This window comes from Rhinolophus ferrumequinum, chromosome 16 (assembly GCF_004115265.2).
Source record: "Rhinolophus ferrumequinum isolate MPI-CBG mRhiFer1 chromosome 16, mRhiFer1_v1.p, whole genome shotgun sequence".
In the NCBI taxonomy this organism is placed as follows: domain Eukaryota; kingdom Metazoa; phylum Chordata; class Mammalia; order Chiroptera; family Rhinolophidae; genus Rhinolophus; species Rhinolophus ferrumequinum.
Genome location: NC_046299.1, coordinates 901,784 through 920,932, shown reverse-complemented (window position 1 = coordinate 920,932; position 19,149 = coordinate 901,784). Strand labels below are relative to the sequence as shown.

Here is a 19,149-nt window from a genome sequence, read left to right as displayed (position 1 = left end):
CCGCCCTGGCGGGACCACCCAGTTGGGCTCCTTGAGATGAGACAGGAATAAGACATACAGAAATAAGGCAGAAACCTCAGGCTTGGGGACCATTCCCCAGCTATGAATGTTTTACCTTTGCTCCACATCTGTAAGTGCCAATGCAGGCCTGCATATGCAGAGAGCTCACTTTAAAGAAAGATGGGGGCAGGGACAGAGAATGGGGTGCCTATCATTGCCGGCCTGTTGATACACTGCCCCACCTGCACAATTCTGCCTTGTGGGCTGACGTACACCATCATGGTTCCCAGTGAAAGGATGAGAGAGGACAAAAGGGACAGTGTACCCCAGAGTGAACAGGGTCAAGAGTAGAGGGTATCACAGACTCCTGGGGGGGCATCTTAGTAAAAACGTCCTTAGCTGTGGCCCCAGCCCCACCACCCCCAGGGGGCTGCGTCTGTCACATCAGCCCCCTAAGCACCCGTCACTCAGCCCCGCCTCCCACCCATCGTTCGTCCCCGCTGCCCGGGAAGGCCCAGACTCTGACTATATGTGTATTCTGCTTTCGGCCACAGAATCTGACCAATGAGGAACAAGTGGTCGTCATACAAGCCAGGACAGTTCTGACCTTAGCTGAAAAGGTAACAGTGACAGTGTGGGCGCTCCTGGGAGCGGCTCAGGCTCCCTGCAGGTGTCCTTCTTCTGCTCAGCGCAGAGAAAATGCTCTTCCTGGGAGGAGGGGTCACGGGAGGGGTCTGCTGATCCTGTCCTCCTTGGGAGGTCTGCCACACACTCCGATCAAGCAGCACCCACCATGCATGTTTGCAAATGACAGATGTACACAGACCTTGCCCCAATACCAGCCCTGCCTCAGTTTCCCCTCCAAAGGCCAGGAGGTGTGGGGGTCTGTAAAGCCATCAGTGTTCTATTTGACCTGCCAGGACCCTCCTCTGGGAGCTGCCAGCCCTCCTGTGCTTCTCAGCCACTAGCTTCTCTGCTCCCAGGGCCACCAGCCTGCTGCTGGGCCCATCCCACAGCCAGAAGCTGACTGGAGCACACTAGGCTGCTGTCAGCACGCCGTCCTTTAGGCCTACAACAGGAACAGGTGTTCCAGCACGTAGGGGTTCAGGGGCCAGGACTGGGGGAGAACGGGACCCCGTCCTTCATCTCCTGGCAGAACTCATAGATGCATGTGCTCCTGCTGCCGCAGGGGAGGGGGTGGGGGACAGACTTCCAGGAGACCAGGCAGAGTGTGGGCTGGGGCCTGGAGCCCGCCTCGCGCTGGGCACACAGAGCTTGCGGTGCCAGCCGAGCCCAGGACTCCCAGTGAGGGGAGCTCTCCCCTCCCAGAGGAAGAGTGGGGAAGAGAGCCGGCCACCTGCCTCCCTCTGCCCCCAGGCTGTCTCCAGGGATGGTTCTGGTGCCTGTGTGGCGACTTGAGGGTCACCGTCACCTGCTCTTTCTGTTTGTGTCCAGTGGCTCCAGCAGATCGAAGAGACGGAGTCAGCCCTGCAGCGGAAGATGGTTGACCTGGAGAGCGAGAAGGTCGGTGGGTGTCTTGCCACGAGGTCGGCAGCACAGAGTCACCAGGTCGGACACCCAAGGCTGAGACCCGGCTCCTCTTGTGTTTCAGGAGCTGTTCAGTAAACAGAAGTGCTACCTGGACGAGGAGCTGGACTACAGGAAGCAGACCCTGGACCAGGCTCACAAGGTAAGAGAAATATGGCTGCACAACCCTGGGTGGGGGGACTTGGGGGAGAAATGGGAAAAATGTTCCTATGTCCAGTGGTGTGTCTCGGGACCGTGTGGGCCAGGCCTTAGACCCCTGACTGGGAAGAGCCTCGGCGCCGTGTGGCCGTGTGGGGTCACATCTGTCCCTCTGGAGCCCTGTCGCTCGGCAAGCTCTGAGGGTGCCTTGCTGCCGCCATGAAACCCTTCACCCCACGAATGCAGGCACAGCTTTGAAATGACTTGGTAAGAAAGAACTCATGGAACAGTGATGCACTCACTAATCAGCTGAACACAGTCGAATGTTCAAGTCACGTCACCATACGGAGGTCCTGTTCTGTCCCCGCCCCCACCTCCAAGACGTCATATCCGCCTGCCGGGGGAGACAGCGTCTCCCCACTGAGGAGCCTGCCCACACTTCCTTTCTGGCAATGTTATTCCTGTAAATTAATGTCACCTTGCAGGACAGTCCTGGGCTGTGTGTGCCTTTGTCTCCCCCTAGGATCAGGGGTGTCCAAACTGCGGCCCACGATCCATTGTTAACTGGCCCGCAGCAAATTCCAAAAATATATTTAGTTTACTTAAATAAACCAGGGGAGGTGATAGGAACTTCACCTCGAGTGAAGGCCCGGCTGTGTGTGTATTTTACCGCATATGGCCTTTGGTGAAAAACGTTGAAAAAATTTGGACACCCCTGTTCTAGTCTGTCAATCCTTAAAGTCAGAATGTGTCAGGTGCTAGTTCAGGAAACACTATCCAGAGGCCAGGTGAGGTGGCCTGAGCATTGGCTAAAAGCAGGTGTGGGGTCTGGTACTTGCCCCGCCACCAGCTGGGGGGCCTAAGGCCAGTGACTTGGCCCCTTACGGTGAATAGAAACTTCAGTTCCTGTCCCAGAGTTAGGAGAATAAAGGTCCATGGAGGGAGGGTCACCAACATCCCCATGCAGGTTCCTGGGAAGCCCTGTGATGGTCATTCGAAGCCCCACACTCCACTGTGGTTATTGTAGAAGCTGGAGCTTCTAAGTACACTAAGGTCTTCTGCTCAAAGAAGGGGCAGTTGATGTGGACAATGAGCTTGTTGTGACCGCTGGGGACAGTTTATTTTGTGGCTGTTAAGGACAATATAAGTGGAGTCCAAAAGTATTTTTTTTCTTCATTTCCTAAAATGCCTACTAAGCCTAAAGGAGTTTTCATAATAATTTTGCTTGAAGAAAAGGAAACACTCATTTCTGAAGATGTTACAGTTTTAATGGGAAGATGGGTTTCTGAAGGTTGAGAATCTGGTTTTTTCAAAGGTTGCATCAGTAAAACTTGCAGAGGAGAAAGCTCTAAAGTCCTCCGGATCAGACTGTAAAATCCGGAGGAACTGGTAGCAGGTGTGCATTTGGCCACTGAGTCGTAGCAGGAATCTCTTTGTATGGATTCAGGGGGGTTTGGGTCTCGGTCATGATCGGGTGTCTGGAAGGCAGCAGAGGGGTGAGCTGCACGCCCCGTTCAGCATTTCCCTTGTCCCCATGTCCCCACCCTCGTCCCACTCAGTTCATAGTTCAGTTCTCCCCCCACGCATCAGCCCTGACCTGGGGCCCCAGGTGGGGGCCTGGCTGCCACTTGTCCTGTTCTTCTCGTGAGGGGGTCTGGGGTGCTCCAGGCCTGGTCCCTGAGACCCATGGTGACTACAGTGGCCCCTCACAGTCGCCCCTCTGCCTGGTCTGTGGGGAAGCCGCCCACCAGCCGAGGCCTGGGCAGAGCTGACCAGGGTTCCAGAGTGCTGCCTCCGCCATCGAGGTGAGCTGGTGAACCTGGGCGACCTCGGGGCCCAGTCCTGCCTCCTCAAGGGTGCTGTGACTCTTCAGGGCAGGGTGCTCCCCATGTCTGTGCCTCAGTCCTGGGGTGGCACTCGGTGGCCCTCCCACTTGGTATGGGGTGGGACTTGAATGAATCTTTTTGGGGACACGACTCACCCCACCGCAGGCAGCATTGATCACACAGAAGCCCAGCCTCCTGGGGACAGGCTGGGCAGTCAAGGGCTCACCCCTTCTGTCCTTACTTCACACAGACTGCCCACCTCCTTCCTTGGGACTCACAAACCCAGGTCTGATGAAGGTTGTGAGCAAAGGGAGAACCTTCGTCAGCTGTCCCTTTCTCGGGGGACACCTGCCCGCCCCGCCTGCCCTCAGGGGCTGTCATCCCTCTCTGGTCTCACGTATCTGCCAGCCATGCTTCCCCAGAAGCTCCCGTGATATGAGAATTCCGTCACTGACGTTTTGTTGCACGTTAAAAGTCGTGTTGGAGGGAACGCCCTGGGCATTACTCCTGGGCTCTGTGTCCATTCTGTAGGACACCATTTGAGCTGGCCCGGGAGAAAACTGGCCCTGTGGAGTGGCCAGGAGATGCACCGTTGAAGGACAGGTGCCCCGGCCCCCCGCTGGGTGAGGACTAACCCCTCCTCTCCCGCCAGCACATCCTGGAGCTGGAGGCTATGCTGTACGATGCCCTGCAGCAGGAGGCCGGCGCCAAAGTGGCCGAGACACTGTCGGGGGAGGAGCGCGAGCAGCTCAAGGTGGCGGTGGAGCAGTGGAAGCGCCAGGTCATGAGCGAGCTACGAGAGCGGGACGCCCAGATCCTGAGGGAGCGCATGGAGCTGCTGCAGCTGGCGCAGCAGGTGTGGGCGGGCGGGGCCGGGAGGGGCGGGACCTGATGCCTGGAGACGGCACGGCCTGTGAGGCCAGGTGGCCCAGGGCTGTGCCCTCAATAGCCACACCCAATGACCAAACCCCTACTGGCTACACCCCAGTGACCACACCCTCTGTTACCCGTGCCCCTGACGACCACGCCCCAGTGACCAGACCCTCCCATGGCCACTCCTCCAATAACTACACTTTCCCATGGCCACGCCTCTAATGACCACACTCCCAATGAGCACACCCGCCCATGGCCACGCCCATGGCGGGCCCTCCCGCAGGACTGCCTGCCCCCCGAGACCAGCCTCCTGGGCCATACTGTCCAGGCCTCTGGACCCTGGCTGCCAGGTTTCTTCCATGACCCCTCCCTCAGTGGTAAGGGTGTGGAGAAGGTGCATCTGGGGAGCGTAGCTCGTGGGCTGGGAGCAGCCCCTGGTCTTCTCAGTCTGCTTCTAATGGGAGGTGAGGGAACCTGGCAGACGGGACAGCCTGGTGTGGGGGACTTGCCTCCACGCCAGTCCCGTGTGGCCTGGACGGAACGTGGATGTGGTCCCTGTCAGAACTCCCCAAATGCAAAAGGTTTAACTTGCAAAGTCAGAGAAGCTAGTAAGCCAAGGTTCGCTGTGAAGGTTCCGGGGGCAGCTGCCAGGACAGGGACTGAGCCCCAGGGGCGCCAGTGTGGGGACTGCCACCTGCGGCCCCCACTCCCATCACGGGCTGTGGTCAGCACCCAGCTCCAGTGCAGACACAGATCTGCATCTAAGTGTATATTTGGCATCATATACCAGAGTAAAGGCCCGGGCTTCAAAACGGGACGTCACCCTGGCAAGGACTTTGTGACCCTCTGGCTGCTCGTCACTCTGCTGTAAGGGTGCTTGGAAAGGGCGCGACTCAGTGCCTTTCCTTGGGCTTCTAGCATCATGGTTTAGGGTCTGGAGTCGCAGGAGGTGGGAAGCCTGGGCCGAGGGGAGGCCAGCGAAAGGCGAAAGGCTGTGTCTGAGAGGGGTCAAGGCGAGCAGACACACTCCTCTCCTGGATGTCACTGGATGTCACGGAGAGGACAGACCAGGCTCTGGGCCCTCCCAGCACAGATGAGCAGCCGTCTGGCTGGTGGTGTCCAGCGGCAGCTGCCCTGTCTGACTTGTGCCCCCAGTACATGGGTGAAATCTTTCTTCCCCCCCCCTTTCTTCCGCCTCCTTCCCCCACTCCGGTTCAAGCCATTGTTTCTCACTCTAGTTGTGTAGGGCACAGCTCCCTGGCCCATGCTGGTATGAGCCTTGCGCTTCCCCTGGCTGAGGCAGTTGGTCGCTAGTCGTTGGTCAGCTGCTCACAGCAGCTCATTGGAGCTCTCGCTGGCTGCCAGCTGCTCAGGGCAGCACAGGGCAGCCCAGGGCAGCCCAGCTCCAGGGAGAGCTGTTGTTCACAATCTTAGCTGTAGAGGGCGCACCTCACTGGCTCATGTGGGAATCGAACTGGTGACTTCGCCGCCGTTAGGAGCTCGCTGCTCCAACCAAGTGAGCCACCCAGCCAGCCTACATGAGTGAAATCTTGAAAAGCTTTTTCCCAGTTGGTTTCCCAAGTACTCTGATTATTGAAGATTTTCCTCCTTTTAACATTGCAGAGAATTAAAGAGTTAGAAGAAAGAATAGAAGCTCAGAAGAGACAAATAAAGGAACTGGAGGAAAAGGTAAAATAAGTGTCAGTTTCGGGGCTTGCTTTGTCCCTGGGCGTCATACAGAGGGAAGACCAAATACTCAGATGGGGTGGCATTTAGCACTGGTCCGAGGTTCGGGGCACACTTGCACAGAAAGGTTTCAGGGCCGTAGCTCTCTGGACCAGGAGCCAGGAGCCTGGGGTCTGGGACCCCGCTGCCATGACCTAGCCATGTGACCTCCAGGGAGCCATGTCTTTCACGACCTCAGGGTCCCAGCAGTAGCAGTGGGTATGGGACCAGCTGCCCAGGCTCCTCGTACTGGTGATGGCCATGCTAAAGCATTTGACTTTTCCAAGTTCACCAAGCATGTTGGTCTAAGAATCAAGTTCCTGAAAGTCTGGATTTCCCACCTAAAATCAGGCTTTCTGTCCAGGACGAGTCCTTATTTCTGGTCCCTACCGCGATTGCTTCCAGGTTCAGGAACCTCAAGTGATGTTGTGCAGTTAGTTTGGGGCCACGTGCTGGAGGCCTGGGCAGATGGTGTGGCTGTTTTCCTGGACCCCCGGCCTGTGAGGCGTGGGGTCAGGGTGCTGTGCCCACTCGGGGGGACAGTCTGCCTTGCTGCTCCCCAAAGCCAGGTGCTTACAGCATGTTGGAGAGAGCTTGGCTCTTCTGTGGGTTCTGCTTTGTTTCAGAGCGGTTCTTTCTCTGTGGTTTAGGGATGTTTCCGTGACCTCTAGTGGTCAGGCTGTTTGGTCAGTTCTTGTGATAGGTCCTGCCAGTGGGGTGGACTCATGGGGGCGGATCTGAGTCCTCCCCACTGAGCACTGAGTGAAGCGGCTCGTTGGACCTCCTCGCTGGCTTGTCCCCTTCCAGAGAGAGCAGGAGGCTGGTGTTTGCATGGGAACCTCCCCCACCCTCGACCCCCATGAGCTGCACGTCCTTGACCTAGCCGAAGAAGAGCCGGAAGAGCTCTGAGCTCCTAGAGAGAGGGTCCCCTCCCAATAGCAGTGCTCCCCCGCCCTGCCCGCCCCTCCCCTCCCGTCAATGACAAAACCTGCCCCTTTTCTGGGCACTTTACTGCCCAGGGATGTGGCTTGTACTCTGTCACTTGTGATGGAACTAAGACCAAGCGTCAGGAATGCCGGTGAGTGCCTGGCTCTCACAGGACTTGCGTCCTTATTATTAGCCAATGAGTGCTCTGGCGACAGGTCCAGGTGGCCAGTCCCACCCCAGAGGACGAAGCTGAGCCCCTGAGAGGTGAGGCGACCAGCAGAGGCTTGTGCCAGAAACACACCAAACATGTGGCCTCCCGACTGTGGACCACAGCCCTGCCTCTGGATCGCGCGAGCTTCCTCAGTGTGTGTCTCTACGTGGTGGCAGCTCTGTCACTTCAGACCCAGGGTGTCCCCACAGCCCCTGTAGCATGATCCTAACCCACTGGACATGAGCACGCCAGGATTCACCGCTGTCCCCCTGCTGGCCTCTCCGTCTTGTTCTGTCTGTGGTCACATGTTGTTTCTTGCCAGAAGCACTACAAACTCTTTTTTCTCTTTCTTTCCCTCCATCTCTCCACCCTCCCCTTTCCTTTTCAGTTTCTATTTTTGTTCTTATTTTTCTCCTTAGCTTTCATTCTGTGGTCATAGCTCGCGTGGGCACCCCGATGTGGTGAGTATCTATCTCATCGGCTGCAATTTTCTGGCGAGAGTCCCACTCATCTCCTGGGATTGCAGCAGGGCCCCTGCTCCCTTCAGTAAGCAGGAGGGGCTACAGGAAGCCACAGCCAGGGCTCCCAAGGCCGTGACAAGGCCACAACAGCCCTCAGGACCCTCAGCCCCACGCCAGGGTCAGGATCGGAGGGCTCTGCCATCATCGGGGGCACGAGGGGCACTTGCCTTGCCCGAGTAGGAAGGAGAGCAAAGCACCCTCCCATAGGGCACACCCGTGGGAGAGGAGTTCAAGCCCCAAACGCCTTCTGTTTCCGGCTCTGTTTTCCTGCTGGGGCATCATGGCGGGAACCAGTGCTGGCCAAGCGCGGTCAGCGTGTCCTGTTGTCCTTTTCTGATGGGTTGAGTACAAGCTTGGGTTGTGTTGAGATGTGACCCTGACACTGGGCCCGTTCACAGTGTGACACCACTAGGCTGAGCCGTGGTGCATTCCTGTGGCTTTCAGACCAAGGCCACACGTGAACGCTTGACCACCGCTTCCTTCCCAAACAATAGGAGAGGATAAGTGGGGGTGGCCTCAGCAGGTTCCCGTTCTTCATTGGGTGCCCTGAGAGGGCCCCCCCCACGGAAGCAGCGGTCCTTTCCCGTGCCCTCATGCCTGCAGCCCCACCCCTCACTGAGCTGCCGCCCCATGTGTTCTGATCTGTTCTTCCAGCCCCCCGAGGAGCCGGACCCTGTTCCTCCAGCGGGACCAGACAGCAGTGGGTACCTGGGTGACAAAACCAGACGCCTGGCATCATGCCTGAAGACCCGAGAGGGGGTGGTGGCTACTGAGCCCTCCCAGCAAGGGAGAGGGGGAGGGGTCTCACAGTCCTGTGAGCCGGCCGCTGGCCACTCTGATGGGCCAGGATTAGAGCTGCTTTCCCAGATGGGCCCCTCTGCAAGAGGCCTGGTCTTGGCTGCTGGACCCTGGGGTCCCACCGTGGGACACAGCCTCCTGATCCAGTTCCAGGGATGTGTGAGTCCCTGCTGTACAGGTGCAGAGAGCAAGTCTGGGCAGGGGTGCATCCCCGAGCCCTGCACACTCACCCCTCCTGGCTCCGGGGTGTCTGAGGAAGAGTCTGAGAAAATGCAGGCACCCCACAAAATGACAGGAGGCAGGCTGTGGCTGCGTGGTGACCTGCATTCAGGGAGACCAGAACAGCTCGTGGGGACATGTGAGGACGGCTTCCTGAGACGCCTCAGGTGGCTACGGTTATTCTGCGACTCACGTGCAGGGTCCGCTGGACACATCACGACAACCTCCCTTGTGTGTGACGCGTCACCCGTGGGTGCAGACGGGAGCGTGGCTGCCACCCTGCGCTGTGCCATCACCCGCTGCCTCCTCACCGGGCCCGAGACACGAAGGCTGAAGTCCTGCCTTGAGCCTCGGCCCGGGAGCCAGGCAGGACTGACCAAAGGGAGAACTGAGCAGCGTGGTGACGGGAGAAGGGACGAGACAGGGACGGCCCCCTGGAAGGGTACAGGCCGCTTCCAGCAGCACAGCCCAAACCCTGCAGAGGCCCTGGGTGTGCGTGCCACCCGGCCCGGAGGCCCACGGGCGGCAGGGAGCCGGGCACAGCCAAAGCTGCCCTGTCAGCACTCTGCCCTTTGTGCTCGAGGGGCCGTGCCGAGAAGATGGGTGGCAGTGCACCTGCAGATGAAGAAGGGAGCCTGACGCCCAGGTGGTGAGCAGGTAAGACGCTGCCATCTGTCCAAGGGCCGGCTTTTTCCTCCTACCCTGCGTGGGCCTCGTGGGCGCCGACCTCCCTCTGGCCTGCTCCATCCCACCTTGCTGATCCTGCTCAGTCCTTGTGGCCCCGTTCACAGGTGGGTCAGTGCGCCGGCCCGAGCCCCCGAGCGGCTCTGCAGGCGGGCAGGGGGCGTGGGAAGCCTCACTGCCCGTCACCACCTCTGGACGCAGTTTGCCTCCGAGGGCATCGTGTGGGTCCCTCACTGCCTCCACATGCTGACCCTGCTGTGGGCCTGCTCAACCCAGTCTCCCCCTCAACCCAGGTCTCCCCCGAAGCCAGCCAGGGCGCCTGTAACGTGTCGGGGACCATCCCTGAACTCCAAGGGCGGCCTCATCTCCTCTCGGGAGTGAAGAGCTTTTCAGAGGCACTCGCTGTTTCCGCCAACCTTGGCTCCAGCCTCCAGGGACTCTTGGCCTGCCCGCCCATCCCCCCATCTTGCTGCCCCCAGAAACTTCAAAAACAGAAAGCCTCCTGCGTTACCTGTGGCGCCATCCCTCTCCCAACCCCACTCGACCCGGCTCAGCGGGGCTTCCCCAGGGCTAGGAGGCAGTGTAGTGTGCAGATGGCTCCCTGGGGACGCCAGTGCTTGGTCCCAGGGCAGGCAAGGTGTGTGGCATGAGGTAAGGCTCTGGTGCAGGTGAGCGCGGGGTTCCTCGTCTATAGGTGGCGATGTAGGTCAGTCTTTTTCTGTCCATTCGAATAGGGTGTGGTAGTGTGTTAGTTTGGCTCTAATTTGCATTTCTCTAATGACTAATTATGTTGGCATTGTTTTATGTGTTGGCTTTCCATCCATATATCTTCATGGGTGAAGTGTCTGACCAAAGGGAGATCAGCTCATTTTTGAATTAGATTGTTTGCTTTCTTACTATTGAGTTTTCAGAGTTCTTTGTATATTTCAGACACATGCTTTGATCAGATATATAATTCAAAAGTCTTTCCCCCAAGTCTCTCTTTTTGTTCTTTTAAGAGTATCTTTTGGACAGAAGTTCTTAATTTTGATGAAGTCTCATTTATTAACTTTAAAATGGCTTGTGCATTTGGTGTTGGACCTAAGAAAACTGCCTGATTCAAAGTCATGGATATTTTCTCCCGTGTTTCCTTCTAGAATCGTGTGGCCTTACGCCTTACAGTTGTATCCATGATCCATTTTGAGTTCATTTTTGCCCGTGCTTATCCATTCCTTGTTGCGTTAAAATACCTTCTGCTTGACTGGACCACGGCCCGCTCGGTGGTCAGCCTGGACTGTCCTCCTGGACCCGCGTCACCAAACACTGCACAGCAGGGGTCAGCGCTGCAGCTAGCTGGCATCCTCTGGCTTACCTGGTCCCCACTGGATGCTGGGGAAAGGGCTGCGTCCCTAGGGACCCTGCCTGCCCAGCTCTGGCAGGGGCTGGAAGCTCGACATGTGGGAGATTAACTGTCATCAGACCAGATTTACAGGTCCTGGTGGGACAGGCACTGAATGCCAGATAGCAGCCCGGCACCTCCCAGACCCGGTCACAATGGCTCACATGGGGCTACAGCCCAGGCAGCCAGAAAGAATGGCTGTGCTCTCACCTCAAATCCAGGGATGTGCTGCTCTCACAGTTAATGAGCATTGTGTATGCATGGAATAGGAGCTTGTACCTTAAAAATACGTGTAATATCCTGCGTCATACCCTGGTGAAATTTTCTTAATTTGTGTATAAAGGGGAACAAAAGGTGAGATGTTTATGCTTCCTGATAGAAGGTTCTCCCGAGTGTGAACAGCTCACTCTGTGAGGCTGTTTGTCCCGGACGGGGCTGAGCTCCGGGGAGAGCTCTCCTCAGGTGCTACCTGTCCATCCGGGGAGTGGGAGGGGTGCCCGTCAAGGTGGGGGCACTGAAGGGGCCCTGCCTCAGGGCACCCAGGCCCGTCAGGCGGCTTCATCAGCCTGGGCTCCAGCCCCAAGTGGAAATGAGGTCAGACTCATGCTCGTCTGATGGCAGGCGGCAGGCCGGGCAGCGTCCCACTGCGTGGAGCCACAGTGGTCACACTACGTGTGCATTCCACAGTGAGCTGGCTTGAAGGATGACTGCTGGCCTGTGTGGTCACTTGCGGCTCCTGCCCCTGCCCCTCAGATGTCCTCAGCAGAGCTCTCTTCGTCTTGTTCTTGGTGCACAGAAGTGCATTGGTCCTGACACTGGCTCAGGCCGCCACTGGTCCGTCTGGGAGTGGCCCATCTGATTCTTTGTCTTCACGACACCTGTGGGTGCACTGATGTCCAGTCACATGACGCTCCCCCAAGAGCTCACTGCCATCCCAGGCCTGGGGCCGTGTCATGTGTCGAGCTGTGAGACAGACAGGTGTTTCCAAAAGGTACAATGTCTATTGTTTTAAGGCTTTACAAGAAGAGGGGTCGTGCTGTGCACACCTTCAGACTCTGTCTTCCCCTTGTGTCACTGCTAAGAGCCTCCCACACTGTGGCGCGTGCGTGTCTGCCTGTGGGTGTTTGCGATGCTGCCGTGGGCCTCGCTCCGTCTCAGACGTTTGGGTTTGTTCTTGGGAACGATTTTCTGGAACATTCTCGTAAGGCCTGTAGGTATTGGAGCCACAGCTTCTGGGCCTCCCGGGGCATTGAAGCCCGGGCTGTGCAGACAAGTCCCGACCGCAAGATGTTGGTAAAGCTTCCCCGGTTCACGTCAGATTGGAGCCATTTATTTTTGCTCTCGGGTTAGAATCCTTCTGTTTTCACCTTATGGCAAAGGTTTTCCACAAATGTTACTAGAGGATTTATACACCATCTCAGACAGACATTAACTGGCTTGAAGCTGAGGGTTTCCCCTCCCCCTTTTATTACTCTGTTGTCTAATCTAGTCTTTCCAGCCGCAGCTCACCGCCCGCGGCCAGCTGTCTAGCGATCTAAAATGTAGCCATCTTGGTTAAAGCAATAATGGATCTTTTCAAGAGTGTGACCGGGAGGCCATTAGTCATGGAAGCCATTATCAGCAACGTCAGTGTCACAGAAGAGAGCTGGACGCCCCCGTCTCGGGCTGTGAGAGTTGCTGCTGTGACACAGAGGAAACAAAACCAAGAAGCAGAAGGGAGCAGGCAGGTGCACGCGTGTGTGCTGTGTGTGTGTGTGTGTGTGTGTGTGTGTGTGTGTGTGGACAGGCAGAGGCCTAGGAGCCTGGGCAGTGGACTGTGCACCCACACTGGCCAGAGGGACTGTCCAGGTACAGCAGGCACAGTACACATAGGACAACAAGCTGCCCTTCTCTCCGGGACGGACACGGCTGAGCCGGCTTCTGAATACCCTGCTGGTCGTTACCTAGAGGGCATGGCCCTGACCCTGGTATCTGCGGGGCTGATGGGGACGTGGGGGACTCTGTGTGCTCAGGTTGTTGGGGCTCACGCACTCAGCACCAGCCTCAGCCCTGCACCGTGAACACCCGCCCTCCTCACCTCTGGACTTGTCCCCCCACCCCACCCTGACCCCTCACTGGAATGGTCCTCCTGGAAACCAGGGCAGGGGCTTATGCGGGGCCAAGGCAACTGAGGACAGGCACCCCTGATGCCTGGTGAGCTGGGTGTGCTGGGGGAGGGGCGGTCAAGGCCAGAGGACACACCATCGAGTGTCCCCAGGTCCCAGGGAGGAGCTGGGCTGCGGTCCTGGAGTCGACTGCCTCAGGCGATCTCCAGCCTTAGGTCTCTAATTCCCAAACTACTAGAAGAAGCCAGTAAACAGGCTGTTATGCTCTCTAATCATTTTCCATAAAACGACCTTTAATGGAAGAAGTTTTTGGAGGCCTAGGAACACATTTCATAGAAATGGCTGGACTGAACCTAAGTTACCCTGAGGGGGTGTTAACCGGAGACACGGACCAGCCCAGGGCACCTGATCCCAGAGTCTGCATTTCTGACGGGCCCACGGGTGCTGGGACCTGCTCTGAGAACTGTAGAGTTTCCAGCTGGGAGGGGCCCCCACAGGCGCCTTTACTCTCCCCAGGCTGGTCTGTCAGGAGACTCTTTGGTGTCTTGGCTAAAGCACAATGGCTTTTCTCTGTTTGCATTTTCTTAAAGTCCATTCTGAGATGTCCCAAGATTTCCACTCCTTCGAGCCCCTTGCCAACATGTCTGCTGTCTCTGCCACACGGCTTCTGTCCACGTGCGTCTGTGTGACACCCTGGAGCAGGGGACTCGGCAGCAGCGTGCTTGAAAGTAGTTTTGGAATCAGACAGGACTGGGGTCGGGTCCTGCTTCTGCCCTGTCTTAGCCACATGGCCACGGCAGGTGACAGGACCTATGTCCACCTTAGCCGCCTACCCTGAAAAGGGGTCACCCCCCTGAGGTGTGGGAGGCCAATCGGTAATGCATTTTATTAGACGAGGTTTTCCAGAGAAGCAGAACCAATAGGATGTGTGTCTGTAGCTGCATCTCTATCTGTATTTGTATCTGTATCTATCTCGATCTCTATCTCATTCTGTAACGTATCTACCTACCTACCTACCACCTACCTGGAGAGGGAATTGTTATAAGGAGTTGACTCATGCAATCTTGGAAGCTGAGAAGTCCAGAGGCGTTCAGTCAGCAGCTGGAGACCCAGGAGTGCCTGTGTGTCGTCCAGTCCCCGTCCAGAGGCCTGTGAACCAGGAAGCTGATGGTGTAGATTTCTGTTTGAAAGCCACAGGCTGGAGACCCAGGAAGAGCCCGTTTCAGTCCAAATCTGAAGAGAAGACCAATGTCCCAGTTCAGGGGTCGGAAAAGAAGTTTTCCCTCTTATTCTGCCTTTTGTTCTAGTCAGACAATCAACTGATTGGGCGCGGCCCACCATGTGGGGGAGGGCCACCTGCCTGACTCAGTCTACTGCTTCAGGTGTGACTGTCACCCAGAAACGCCCTCACACACACACCCAGTATCGTGCTTGGCAAATGTCTGGGCACCCCGTGGCCCAGTCAGGTCGACACATAAAATCTACTCACATAGCATCCAGAGCCCTAGGGTAACGTCCTCACCTGCAACCTGCTTCATACAAGTAGCCGCTGCCTTTTTTACATGTTTACTAGGCAGCTGCAGAGTCAGACCAGGAGGACCAGTCCCGGGCCGGGCACAGTGTGAGTGCGGACCGCCTTGGAATGGAGGGGACCATCCCAGCCTGTGTGTGAGCCCCACAGGCTCTCCTCCGAGGGAGCTGGGGAGAAGGGACGTCAGAGATGGCATAGGGCGGGGAGCAATTGATTGTGGCCCAGGCACTGTCTGTGGGCTGATGGAAAGACCCTGTGGAGAGCTACAAGGGAGGAAGGTAAGGTGGGTCTGAGTGAGGGTATCTTGTTCTTGATATTCCCCCAAAATCAAAGGTTTGGGGGAAGAGACCCAATAGGTTTCATTGTTGACATTTTTTTCTATTTGGCTGGAAAATGTTTGGCTCCAGTTTCTCAGACAAACAGAGCTGCCTTGGGAAGGCTGTTTTAGCCCATTCTCCGTTGTGCTGTAAACTGACGATTCCTCTTGTGTGGGTTATTTTGGGGGTTCTGGAACACAAAGTGAAGTAGGGGCGGTGTCTGGGGGCAGAGGGCAGAGATGCAGGCCCAGTGTCTGTGGAATGGGGCCCTGCCCACCTGGACTTCAGCCAGCCCACCTGTGTGGGGTCCCAGGCTTAGCTGCGGTACGTGTGTTTCTGGAACAGAAGCAGGACCTGGGTCTTCCGTGGTGCTCACCACCTGCCTTTGGTTCTGATCCGGGCGGGGGCCACTTGTCTCCTGTGTAGCAACTTCCTGTTCCCCAACAGTGGGGATCCCGACAGGAATTCCCCACACAAACAGCCGGCAGGGCCTGTTCCTGGGCTCTCTTGTGACAGAAAGCAGAATGTTGTCTCCTGATCCATATGCATGATGGCGTTTGCATGTGTCACTGGCGGGAGTTTGGCTTCCACAGCTTTTAACGCGGTTCTCATGTCCTCGGGCTGCTAGTTGGGCTGGGCGCCGACGTCACCACAGCCCGGCTGCCGGCCTGGCCACGGTCCAGCCACACGCCTCTGGTCCTCTTGTCCATCCTAAGCTCACGTTGGTGCTGTGAAATCAGCCCATTTCATGGCTTTGGTCATCAACTTATTCCCAGCCGTTGTCACCTCTCCTCAGTGCAGCTCAATGTAAAAATGACACCATCGTCTCACTCTCCAAAATGAAGAGCGAGGCCTGGGTTCTCCCATCACAGGGCAATAGTCTGTTCACAGGCTCTGCTTCAGGGACTGTCCTCTTACTTAGATGTTAGGTGAAGATACCAAAACCCACCCCCAAGCCCTGTCTAGCCTTTCCCCAATTAGAACTTGTGGACTTTGTCATGTCTGTGACCCCTGGGCCCCCACCCCTCACCACTTCTGACCCCACCACCCTACTGTCACTGCTGCCACCCTCCTTGTTAGAAGGAATCTGAGCAGCTCCTTCCTAACTTGTTCTAAACATGAAAAACATAGAATGTAATAAGGGAGAGTTAGTACCTAACAGAGGCCCCTTTCTACGAGAGGAAATGAAAATGGTAGAAACACAGACAGCTGAGGCCACTTCTGCACAGAGCTTTGTGCGTGGGGCACACAGACTCATGTTTGTGGCCCCAGGACCTCGCAGGAGGGACCCTTTGCATTCTCTGGTTGAGGCATAGATGTGGCACCTGGCCAGCATGAAGCCACTGCAGTCTGCCCAGGTGCCAGCCTGTGGGGTCAGCACCCTCGCCCGTGACACCCCCCATGGTGTTCCTTCAGGTTCCCCACTGAAAGTCTCCCCACGAGTGCCCCGGATGTCCCACACTGAAATGAAGCTTTTGTTTGCTCTCTTTTTCAGAGGAAAGAGCATGTTGGTGAAGCTAGTTTTAGTGTGATTTCCATTCCTGCCGAGCTCGGACCCACAACCCCGGGGAGCCACCCAGCACCAATGCAACTCGACGTCCAGCCCTTGTGTGGGCCTCACACCGTGGTGATGTAAGGTCATTGCTCTCAGTGCTGAAGTGACAGGAGTGCGTGTGTGTGCGCACATGCGCGTGTGTCCAACCGGAAGACCATGCACAGCATTTCAGCTCTTTGGGGCGCATAGAAGTTGACACGCTGGGCAGTTAGCTGTGCAGCCACGTGAGAACATGACACACAACATTGTGTAACAGAAAACAAACCACATCCCCAAGAGGCTGGAGGCAGGGGTGACTGCTGTCTGCAAGCGTTAGGCTCGTTTTACATTTGTGTTGGAAGAAATATTCAACTCCGGTGCAGACGACAGTGGCAGCCGGACCAGGGCTTGATTCCCGAGGTTGAAATCAGGAGAAGCCTATAGAATCTGACACATGTCCTTTCCGTGGTGGGTGCAGGATTTCTGCTGGACAACCCCTTTTTCACTCATACTTGTCCAAGAAGGACCCATCCCTCTGTTGTCACTAGAGCCATGCTCACCTGGTCACGCGAACAAGATGGGCCACTCCACTGCTTCTCTGCTGAGCCGCAGGCCGGGTTTGTGTCCCTCGTCAGAAACCTCGTTCAATCCTCTGTTTGTCATTTTATCTCATTGCATCCTCTTGGTGCATCCGTTGTCCTCAGAAGTGGACGGCACATGATAGTCTTGCGTTAATAAAAGCCGCCACGGAGTTACAGATGAACTCCAGCTCCAAGTGTGAGGGACTGCATGACGCAGGCCCCCAGGAATGCCCTGCAGTCCCACGCACCCCTTTAGGGGGGCTCTCGCCCCATGTGCCCCAGCATGGGAACCGCAGCTGTGCAGGCGGCCACTCAGGACCTAAAGATACGCATCTGAAACCCGGACTCAGCCCTGTTTCCTTGGATTGTCACAGTTGTGCATGTTGTATAGGTGTCCCAAGTCATTCATGTGGCCTCCCCACCCACCAGAAACTCTGAAGCACAGCTCGTAACTTTAAGGGACACTGTGCAGGAAAGAGAAGCGTGTGCATGTGCACCCATGCTCATGACCTTGTTACTACATGTGAAATGTACGTACATAGCAAAGGGAAAAAGGCTCGTGAGTGTTTGAAATAACATCCCAGGCACCAACCTGCATTTGCCTCCCTGCGTGTTCCTGAAAGTGCACGCTGAGTTGCAATGTCCATTTTTTCCTTTAGATATCATTGTTTTTAGTCTTGTGTATGGGCACCTGACTTTTCATCTGATTACAAAATTCAGCATTTCTGGACTGGGATTTTGCCCAAGAGGGGTAAATAGCATTTTTCACCGATTCCAGCTGGGCCAGCGAGCAGCTGAAGAAATCAGTATTTTAAATAAGGTGCATTCTCTAAATCCTGGAACATACTGTTTATTCAAGGCCAGCGGGCTCTTGTCTGTGCAAATGCATCACTTCCCAATGCATCAAGAGGACGGACCTGAAACGTCGCCACAAGGCTTACTCTGTAACCAAGACATGACACGTATGCAGCGTAACACGACATATCGATCACACTGTGTGCACGGCCCCGAAACAGCGAGTGCTCGTTTGTCTAAACCAGACATCCATGCGATCGCAGCCTCCTTGCTGCACGGATGTGTGTGCACCTCCTTCCCACGGCCTAGTGGCTCTTCTTTCAAGTGCCCCGTCTGTGCGGGACCCGAGTGCCTTACACGGCTTGTGAGCAACAACGCTGAAGTCAGGAAGGAGGGGTGCCAGGAACGGGCTTGTGGCATTGTGACAGGGGCCTGCACTCACCAGCACCGCATCATCGAGACCTTAAGGTGGGCTGTGTCTTAGCACAGTGATGGGTTTACGTTATGGCTCAGGAGACCAAGTTGTAAATATATATATCAAATCATATATTTGTCTACTGTATATTTTTTAAAAGCTTTATTGTACATTTATGCAACAACGAATCAGGTCTTGTTTCCTCATGGCACTGTGCCGGCCAGTGTTTGCGCTCTCTGAAAAATCTCCTCAATAGCCACATTCTCAACGTGACGCTCTGTTCAGTGCTAAGCAGTGTTCACAGGCCTGCAGTAGGTTTGTATGGTGACCAACTACAAAGTTTTATACATATTTTTGTATCGTGATTCCTATGATATGTACCAGAGAATTTTTACACATTTGTAATTTATTGTACAGTTTTAATAAAACATTGTTATAAATCTTAGCATGTCAGTGTTCTCCTCACGAGGTGTTACAAGGTGGCTGTGTTACCCACTTCTGGGTTCTGAGGCTATTCTCGGAAAGACCATGCCTCTTTCCACACTAGGAAGGGAACCTGGGCCTTCTCCTCACAGGGCAGGGGCGGCAGGCCTCTCACCTGCAGCCTCATCTCAAATCATAGAAAAGCACCTGGAGGACAGACTCAGAGGTGCCTGCACCACCTGCTAGGGCAGCTCCAAGGAGGCCTCCTCCCCTAGCCGTTCATCAAATGAGCACCAGGAGAGAAAATTCAGATAATTTAGAAAAGTGGAAGAATTTCTGAGAATGAGTAAGAACACTTGGCAGCAGATTTGCATTGCAGACCATCCCACACAGGTGAGTGAAAGGTGTTCTATTGAGCACTTTGGGGGTGGAAACCAGAAGAGGAGCAGAGGATGGGCGGGTCTGGTTTAACTCTGCGACTGCTTATGTTGCACAGGGCGCTCAGTCACATTCTCGTGTCCTGCAGTGAGCGACTCACCGTCTGAACTTATGGTTTGCAATGAGGGCTGCGCTAACAGAATGCAAAGGCTGGACTATCTT

At 55.9% G+C, this 19,149-nt stretch overlaps 1 protein-coding gene across 10 annotated transcripts in view; it reads left to right on the top strand.

The window, feature by feature from the left end:
• JAKMIP3 (Janus kinase and microtubule interacting protein 3) overlaps nt 1-17,003 on the top strand; it is a 75,003-nt gene extending 58,000 nt beyond the window's left edge. For 7 of the 10 annotated variants that reach the window (XM_033131086.1, XM_033131091.1, XM_033131089.1 and 4 more), the window contains 8 exons: nt 555-620; nt 1,456-1,524; nt 1,613-1,690; nt 4,165-4,368; nt 6,009-6,074; nt 7,668-7,709; nt 8,424-9,443; nt 16,297-17,003. In XM_033131086.1, the coding sequence (XP_032986977.1) occupies nt 555-620; nt 1,456-1,524; nt 1,613-1,690; nt 4,165-4,368; nt 6,009-6,074; nt 7,668-7,709; nt 8,424-9,425 (1,527 nt within the window). In that variant the 3' untranslated portion in view covers nt 9,426-9,443; nt 16,297-17,003. Of the gene's footprint in view, nt 1-554; nt 621-1,455; nt 1,525-1,612; nt 1,691-4,164; nt 4,369-6,008; nt 6,075-7,636; nt 7,710-8,423; nt 9,444-16,296 lie in introns of those variants that run through there. The other 3 variants (XM_033131094.1, XM_033131093.1, XM_033131092.1) reach the window with 1 other exon arrangement.
• Nucleotides 17,004-19,149: the final 2,146 nt, after the last annotated feature.